General features: G+C 45.5%; 1 protein-coding gene across 1 annotated transcript; it reads left to right on the top strand.

The window, feature by feature from the left end:
• Positions 1-437: 437 nt before the first annotated feature.
• Positions 438-1,268, top strand: LOC123804938 (olfactory receptor 3A1-like). The gene has a single exon (XM_045817375.1). It carries the CDS (start codon positions 438-440, stop codon positions 1,266-1,268), a length of 831 nt encoding a protein of 276 aa, XP_045673331.1.
• The last annotated feature ends 7,933 nt before the right edge of the window (positions 1,269-9,201 follow it).

Below are 9,201 nucleotides of genomic sequence, written 5' to 3'. Positions count from 1 at the left end.
AGAGACACCTGACTGATGTCTTATCAGTGATCCTGAATTGGGCCTCTGCTGGACTGGCGATGGTGAAATAACGGGGCCCTTTCGGAAAGTTACAAGGTCCAGGGTCATTTATTCAGGGAGAGGATTCTGAGGGGTTGACTCTGATACCCTGACAGGAGGTGCGTGCACTGTGACGTCAAGGCGTGTGCACCTCCTCTTGGTGTGGGGGCTGAGGGGGCTACCCTTTCCATTCTGCTGGCCTCTACCTTCCCGCTGGGCTCTTCAGCTTGACCTCCTTTCCTCCAATCCTGAGTCTTCATCCCGTCAGCTTGAAAGCTGTCTGCTTTGTCTCTGGACCTTCCCTCACCCCCACTCCCTTTGTCAATTGAACTCCGAACTTACTCCCTCATCTGAGTCTCTGTGGGACTCTACAGGTGCAGGTTTCTGTGCGTGGTTCCATGTGGCTGGAAAATGGGACCCTAGTGTCCCAGTTCCTTCTGGAAGGGTTGACTGACACAGAGGAGTTGAGGCCCTTGCTCTTTGCCATCTTCCTGCTGGTCTACATAGTGGCTGTGGTTGGGAACCTGGGCATCGTCAGCCTCATTGTAATGGACTCCCGGCTCCACACTCCCGTGTACTTCTTCTTAGCCAACCTGTCGCTGCTGGACACTGCCTATGTCTCCAACACGGTGCCTCAGGTGCTGGTGCATCTGCTGGCACCAGTGCGGACCATGCCCTATCGTGCTTGTCTTGCCCAGATATTCTTAAGAACCCGGGCAGGACTAGCTTCAATCTCCTGCCTTCTTGCCTTGGCCAATGCACTCACCCACACCACCCTTGCAGCTCTACTCAAATTCTGCGGACCTCGCCTCATCACTCACTTCTTCTGTGACCTCCCTCCACTGCTCAAACTCTCTTGCTCCAGCACGCAGGCAAGTGAACTCGCCCTGGTCTTCTTTGGTTTTCTGGTGGCTCTTGCCCCCTGCGCCCTGGTTGTCATCTCCTATATGCACATTGTGGCCGCTGTTCTCAGGGTCCACTGTGCTGAGGGCCGAAGGAAAGCCTTTTCCACCTGTGGCGCTCACGTCACTGTGGTCTGTATTTTCTACGTCACTTCAGGGCTCTGCTACATCCTTCCCAGCTCTGCATACTCGGGCTTGCGAGACCGGCTGCTCTCTGTGCTGTACGTGGTCCTCACTCCCATGCTCAACCCCATCATCTACAGCGTGCAAAACAAGGAGGCGAAGGGGGCTTTATTTAAGGTCCTTGGGAAAGAAAGTGCCTGCTAGGCACTTGTCACATCAAATCAAGGCCACACGTGTTCTCCACAGTGAGGCTGGCACGTACCCGATGCTTGAGGGTGAGTGCAATTGCCTCTGTTCGTCCGCAGCTAGATCCAGGGGTCCTGAAAGGTGTGTAAGGCATCGGCAATGGGAGACAGATGACAACATGACTCAAAGGACAGTGAAGCTCCGTTCCGTTTATTGAAAGTACAAGCAGGTTTTTATATTTTCATTTTTGGTAGTGATTAACATTTGCAGTTAGGCGAAGCAGGAAATTTTTTACCCGGATATTGCGTCATGCTAGTTTAGTGACCTCAGACAATTAGAAATAGCTATATGTACAGAATTTGAATGTCTTATTTTTTTATTAAAGTTCTGAGAATTTGTCATGGGGCGAAAGAATATGCCAGATTGAGTAGAGGTTATACAAAATTTATTATAAGGCCTTTGTGATGTCTAACTTGGCTATCTATCTTTTCTGTCTAAATTATTTTATGTACTATGGACTGTGACTCCCTGGTAATTGTTTCTATGTGCTTAGTTTGTAATAGGTAACCAGCTTTTATTATTTCTTTGCCTGTCTAATTCTAATTGATATATGTTCCTATTCAAGGTAAAGGAGGGGCTTTTACTCCAACAAGTTTTAGACATTCAGGGGCTATTTTATTGGAGGGGATACCATAATTTGCTATTAATCCAATATGCTACCCAGGGGTATCCCTGGGCTGTAGGTAGGGGTCTATATAGTTTTTTTTCTTGTTTTCTTGGAAGACTCTTTGTATCTATGGGTAAGGAACAGGTGTGGGAAAGTCTGCCAATAATTTAGCCTTTTGTAACTGATTCATGAATTCTTTTATGGGAACAATCAGGGATAATTTCTTATTCAGGTTTATAAACACCTTGTTTAAACAATTTGGGCAGGATTCAATAGTCTGGGGAGAACTAGTTGTCCCTTCAGAATTTCCCTCAAAGTTAATCATTGACTCACTTCAAGCCTTTTTCTCCTCATGGCCTGTTCTTATGGGAATCAGGGTACAAAGTAAGACCATGATTAATATCAGCAAGGAAATTATTAAGAGAAATCCCCAGGAAAATTACCGTCCCCCTTTGTATGCCACATTCTCTTCCAGGAAGATGGATTCCTTGAATTCCTTCTTTCCACGTTCGGACCTTGTCAGACAACATGGTTGGAAGAGGACGTGGCATACAGTAACACAAGAACTTCGGATTTCATGTGAATAGTTCATTTGCTGAATCCTATTTTGTGTGCCAGGTTTCCCTCCATTCCAGAATTCTTTCCTAAAACATTGCTTTCCATAGATGGAACGAAAACATGGTTGTTGAATGTGTTGTGCAGTTAAAGAAATTTATGAAATGATGAGCAAGTATGCTCCAGGGTCTTTCCACCCAGGAAAACCTCCTGGAACTTTTTGAAAGTTTCCTTCATGTTTCTTTTTGAACTACACATGTGTGTACACTCATGTTTAAGCAGGAAACCCAACTGGGACCACAATGTATTTATAGTTCTTGATGCTTAGATAGTTTTAATGTTTTGACTCTACTATATGCTTGTTTTAAAAAATTTCACTTTAAAAAATATCCTCATCCAGGAAATGTCCATTGATTTTGGAGAGAGAAGAAGGGAGAGAGACAGAGACAGAAAGAGAGACAGAGACAAAGAGAGAGAGAAAGGGAGAGATTAATGTAAGAGAGAAAAATGGAGTTGTTGCTTCCCTGCATGTACCCTGACTGGGGATGCAACCCACATGTTAAGCACATGCCCTGACTGGGAATCAAACCACCCTTGTTTGATGTACAGGAGAAGGCAGAACAAACTGAACCCCCAGGACATGGATGTTATATATGCTTGTCATAAAATCATTCATGCTTTTTAAAAAATATTTCATTTATTTATTTTCAGAGAGAAGGGTAGGGAGACAGAAAGAAAGGGAGAGAAACATCAGTGTGTGGTTGCCTCTCATGCACCCTCTACTGGGGACCTGGCCTGCAACCCTGGCTTGTGCCCTGACTGGGAAATGAACCCACAACACTTCCCTTTGAAGTTGGGTTCTCAATCCACTTAGCCACACCAGCCAGGGGAAAGTCCATCATCCTTTATACAAACCTGTGTTTTTAGAAAGTAGAAATTTCTCCTAGTGGGAGTCTCTGTACTAACCACTATAAACATTTTTATATGTATTCCTCCAATTTTTTCCTTAGGATATATTACCTACACTTTTCATACAATATTTTTTACTTAACTTCGGTTATATGCCATCCAAAGCGACTATCTACAATTCTTAGTCTGTGAATTCCATGCTCCTATCACTTGTATGATTTTCTTCTGGGTTGTTGGTCTTTTTATGTGTTGATTTCGAAATGGTATTTTCATTTTAAAGATACTAACTTTTGTTTAATATTTCAGTTAGTGTTTTTTCTAAATTAACTTCTCATTTGATTTTTGATGTTCTCTTCCAAAACAGAAATTAACATTTTTGTGTAATTAGACATTGATTTTATCTTTTTTGTTTCCTGGATTTTGAATCCTGCTTTGTTTATTATCTGACTTATAGATAGTCTTCCCAATCGATTCGCAGTTCGGTGCCTTTATGGTGTTTTCTGCCATAAATGCACTTAACATTTCTTTGCATTCTGACATTGACTCATTTTTGTTCGTGCATGCCTTCTGGGTTTTGTATCACACATCAACTTCTTCTTCTGTGTTTCTCCTTTTATTTTTATAATTTTGTATTTTCAACTTAATTGTATGCTTTCATTTTTCTACCCAGTTAGCGTTTGCTTCTTTTGGAGATGTACTTCCTGATTCTTTGGAAATGATTCTCTGGAAATGTGAAAAGCAAGGTCACAACCAGCTTTCTCTTTCTTCTGACTTGAGTGACCCAAGTAATTTCACTCTTGTTCTTTATGCAGTCTTCGGTTTCACTTACTCCTTTCTCCAGTCACAAGCCTGTCTTAGTTGCTTAGGATACAACTGCTCCTGCCTGGCTGATGAACCCCATCTTCCAAGGAGAAGATGGCACTTGTGTTTGATTTTGGACATCACCTTGGCACCCACACATCTTGGCCTTTCTCCCCATCCTTCACTCTACTACGTGATAGAGTAATGTTCCCTCATCCTCTGACCAGGCAATGTACTGAAATTACAGAGACCTGGCTAAATAGGTCATGAGGGAATGCATAGTTCCTCAAAGGTATGAACTCCATGCCCTGAAAACTCTCTCACACTAAAACTAGCACTGTGTATATCGGGCTAAATGTGTGCATACAAGGATTTTTTTAACAAAATATTTATCACTGTGTCATTGAGGATAATAAAGCAATAAAAAACCCCAAATGCTCAAGCATCCCCAAGGACCAAACCTCTAATCCCTTCACGCCCTAACCTTGTCTGTCTCACTTCCTTCTTATGCTCGTGTCTCACCCTCTCACCCTGCACCCTTGGCAGTGCGGCCCAAGCTGCAAGAGTAGATGAAGATGGAGTTTAGAATGTGGTGAAGACAACACGTCAACTCCCTGGAGAAATAGAGATTATTCAGCACCTGCTGTTGAGACACCTGCCTAACGTTGGCAAGAAAAATAACCAGATCATTGTCGTCTCCACGCCAGAATAAATTCTGAGTGGATGAAAATGGTATGAGTGACTAGTTTTATAATTTTACAGTGGGTGAGGCTTTCCGCTGGACATAAGGTGCTAAATCATCATGAAACAATGATCACTTAAATGACATTTAAATTTTACAAAACATTCTATAGGTAAAGGAATTATGACCAGATATGAAGCAAGGAAGCAGGAAAGTATTTTCAAATTATGATAAAGATTAATGCTATCTTTAACATATAAAGAGCACTCACCAATCAATAAGTAAATATGACTATTCCAATAAAAAATAGACAAAGTGTATGAGTGGATGGAGATAACACTGTCCAAATGTCTTATAAATTGCTATTAAATCATTAGAAGTCAAAAGAAAGTGAAACTATATGGTAATATGATTTTGGTTACAATGTCGGCAAAGACTTAAAAGACTGAAAATATTTTGTTTGGGTTTATCTATGGGCTGAATTGTTCCTCCCCCCCCACCCCAGGCCATATGTTGAAATCCTAATGTGACTATATGTGGAGAGAGAGACTTTAAGCAGGTAGTTAAGGTCAAATCAAGTCATAAGGGTTAGCCCCTGGTCCACTGGGACTAGTGCCAGAAAGGGAGACACCGACCATACACCAGAATATACTCCAAATAGATAAAAGACGTAAATATAAGTTGTGACAGCATAAAAGTCCTAGAAGAGAACATAGGCAGGAAAATTCAGGATATCCCACACAGCAATATTTTCACTGATGTGTCCCCTAGAGCCAGGGACATAAAGGAAAGAATAAACAAATGGGACTTCATGAAAATAAAAAGCTTCGGCTTGGAAAAAGAAAACATCAGCAAAATTAAAAAAGAACCAACTGTATTGGAAAACATATTTGCCAAAGATACCTCGACAAGGGCCCAATCTCCAAAATGTATAAAGAACTACATGACCCCACACTATGAACACAAAAAAAAAACAATTAAAAAATTCACAAAGGACCTGAATAGACCCTTCTCCAAGGAGGACATACAGAGGGCCCAGAGACATCTGAAAGAATGCTCAACATCACTAGCCATCAGAGAGATGCAAATTAAAACTACAATGAGATACCACTTCACACCAGTCAGAATGGTCCTCATAATCAAATCAACAAAGAGCAAGTGCTGGCAAGATTGTGGGGAAAGGGAACCCTAGTGCACTGTTGGTGGGAATGCAGACTGGTGCAGCCACTGTGGAGAGCAGTGTGGAATTTCCTCAGAAAACTAAAAATGGAACTGCCTTTCAATCCAACTATTCCATTGCTGCGATTACACACTAAGAATCCTGAAACACCAGTTCAAAAGAGCCTATGCACCCCAATGTTCTATAGCAGCACAATTTACAATAGCCAAGTGCTGGAAACAGCCTAAGTGCCCATCAGTAAACGAGTGGATCAAAAAACTGGTACATTTACACAGTGGAATACTACGCAGCAGAAAGAAGGAACACCTACCCTTTGCCACAGCATGCATGGAACTGGAGAGCATTATGTTAAGTGAAATAAGCCAGGCAGTGAAAGACAAATACCGTATCATGTCACCTATATTTGGAACCTAGTCAAAACAAATGAGCAAAAAGGAACCAGAGACATGGAAATAAAGAACAAACTGACAGTGACCAGAAGGGAGGGGGGAGGGTGATAATGGGGGAAAGAAGGGTCCAGTCCAGGAACATGTAAAGGGCCCATGGACAAGGACAATGGGGCGGGGATTGTCTTCGGGAGTGGGGTTTGGACAGGGCAGAGGAGAGCAATGAGGGGGAACATGGGGACAACTGCAACTGAACAACAACAACAGCAACAACAACAACAAAAGAATTTCATCAAATCTATAATCACAAAACATGGAAATATTAAATGTTCAACAATGACATTATTGTACTTCTTTTATGCATTCAATACCATGTATTTTAGTTTTTTTTTTTAAAGAGGAAAAGCTCATATGTTAAATGAAAATAGTTTTGGAAAAATTTGATTCTGAACTTGCAAATATGATACATTGTTCTTGTTGTATATTTAGTATATAAATGCAAGTATAAAACAAAATAGTTTCCAAAATACTAACAGTCGTTAATGCTAAATGGCATGACACAATTCATTGTCAGGTTCCACTTCCTAACTGGTCTCCGTCGGACTGAAATGACTGAATCCCACAGCTCACCTCCACACCAGGGTCAAAGGCAGGGAAATGGGGGGACCTGTTAACTGAAAATAAACTCAAACAAGAGTAACAGTTTCATTTTTATTTTCTGCTGTAACAGACAATTAAGAACCTATCCTCCATTAACAGAAAAGCAAGAGGGTTGAGAGTGCCAAAGGGCCAGTATAAGGACACAATGAAGGGGCAACTACTGCAGGAAGCAATGCACCAGCGAGAGATGCAGTGCCTAGGGAGGGACCCCAGGTTACTTAGCCCCTTTTTTCCGGACTAGGCTTGGTGAAGAAAACTGGGTGCAAAATGTTCACTATGGTCCAAATCAAGATGCAAAGCTGGTGGAGACAGAAGTTCACAGCAATTTGGAGTTGGCCAGGGTCTTCAGCAGTCAATCGGCTGAAAGAGGGAAAATGAAAATCAACTTAAAGCATATAACTCTGTACCCAGCTCTCTCTCCCCCTTCAGGCGATGACAGGCCCAGTCCACTGTGAGGACCTCCTTACACCTGACAGTTTGGGTGTCTCCAATTCACTACTAGCAGGACCCTCCTGAGACCCACCCCGGCCCCCTGCCACTCCACCCCCCACGTTGGCCCGCTTTAGAACTCACATTATTAGCAAATATGCAGACACTACAAGCTCCCTGGAAACTGCCCCTGGGTAGGCCTGGATACGTGGGCCCAGGAACTGGCGGGCCATCTCTGCCTGGAGGGCTGATCGGAAAAGCACCCTGAGGTTACTGGTAGACATTCAGTTAAGGCACCATCCAATATCGACTTTGCCCGTTCCCCCTCAGACCAATCCCACCAGCTTTAATCCCCTCGTCCTGGTCCCTCAGCCCGTCTCCCCACCCCCATCTCAACTGCCCACCTCTGGCACATCCCCTCAGCTACCTTGGTCTCTCATCTCCTGTCTCCACTCTGCACCCCAAGCTGGCCCCCTTTCCTCGTCCCATTGCCTGGCTTAGGTGCGTCCCCCTGGCAACCTGCCACTACTCGAACAGGATACTAGTGGAGCAGTCGTCATCCTGGCCTTCCGCCTGTGGACCCAGCAGGAAAATGAGGCCCCTGCGAGGCATCTCCGCCAGGCCCGGGACCTCGCAGTGCCCGCCCAACCCGCGGCCCTCTGGTGGATGAGGCCCGGGACTCTGCCCTGACTCCCCTAGCGCGGCCCTCGTGTCCTCCAGGGCTATCTGAGCTGCTAAGGTCACGTGGACTGCCCTCGGCTTCATCGCGGACGGGCCCACCGCCTGTACCTCGGTATTCACCCTGCATGGCTTCTCAGCTCTGAGCTCCAACTTTGACTTTCGGCTTCCTAGCAACAGACAACAGCTCCCTGACAGAAAGCTCCACCTCTTACAGTGTGACGTCACTCGAACTCCCCTGAGCGCCTGCGCAAATGCTCCCTGCTGCCACCTCCCAGGAACCCCATCTTCTGAGGACGCTGGTCTCATGACAGTTTCCCGCCAAGGCTTCCAGGGCCCAAGCGCGCATGCGCACGTCTCTGGCGCCCACAAAGCCTGTTTCTGGAGCAACTGGGATAACCTCCCATGGGACCGGGTTGCTGAGCGCTTGTCGCTTTTCAGGGAGGGCTGGTGGTGCCTCCGGTATCTCATGTAGAGTGCCAGCCAGTCTTCCTTCCTGTGATCTTCACATGGCCCGCCTTTGCGTGGGTTCGGCAGGACCCATCCTGGGGCTGATTCCCAGCAGGAGTCACGAATGGGCCCTGCAGGCCCTCAAGCACACCTCAGCCCAGTGCCTGGGGGAGCCAGGATGGATGGGCCTTGCTCTTTCGGCACCACTTGTAGTTCTGGGACCTCTCTTGAGAGGCCTGCCAGCTTGGGGTTGGGGCAGTAGATGACAGGCTCACCCTCTCTGCCCTGGGGCCCCCGGGGTCCAGGCACACACATCACCCTATCTCTAGGCCACAGGCTTGGAGTGCCTGGCTAAGGGGCCCAGGAGGAGTGCGCTGGGCACCGGGGCAGAAGGAGCTGAAGGACCAGCCCAGGGACAGCTCCCAGTTGCTCTGCCCTCCACTGGCACAGCCCTCATGGGCTCTGCCTCCCTAGCTGCAGAGTCTTCCTGTTGAGGGGAGGTCGTCGATGGGGGAGGCTGGAGGTGCAGGACTACATGAGGCAACCCTGTGTCT

Source organism: Phyllostomus hastatus, unplaced genomic scaffold (assembly GCF_019186645.2).
Source record: "Phyllostomus hastatus isolate PE091 unplaced genomic scaffold, TTU_PhHast_1.1 phas_scaffold_255, whole genome shotgun sequence".
NCBI lineage: Eukaryota > Metazoa > Chordata > Mammalia > Chiroptera > Phyllostomidae > Phyllostomus > Phyllostomus hastatus.
Note: the sequence above shows the minus strand (reverse complement) of the source record. Positions and strands in the feature narration are given on the sequence as shown.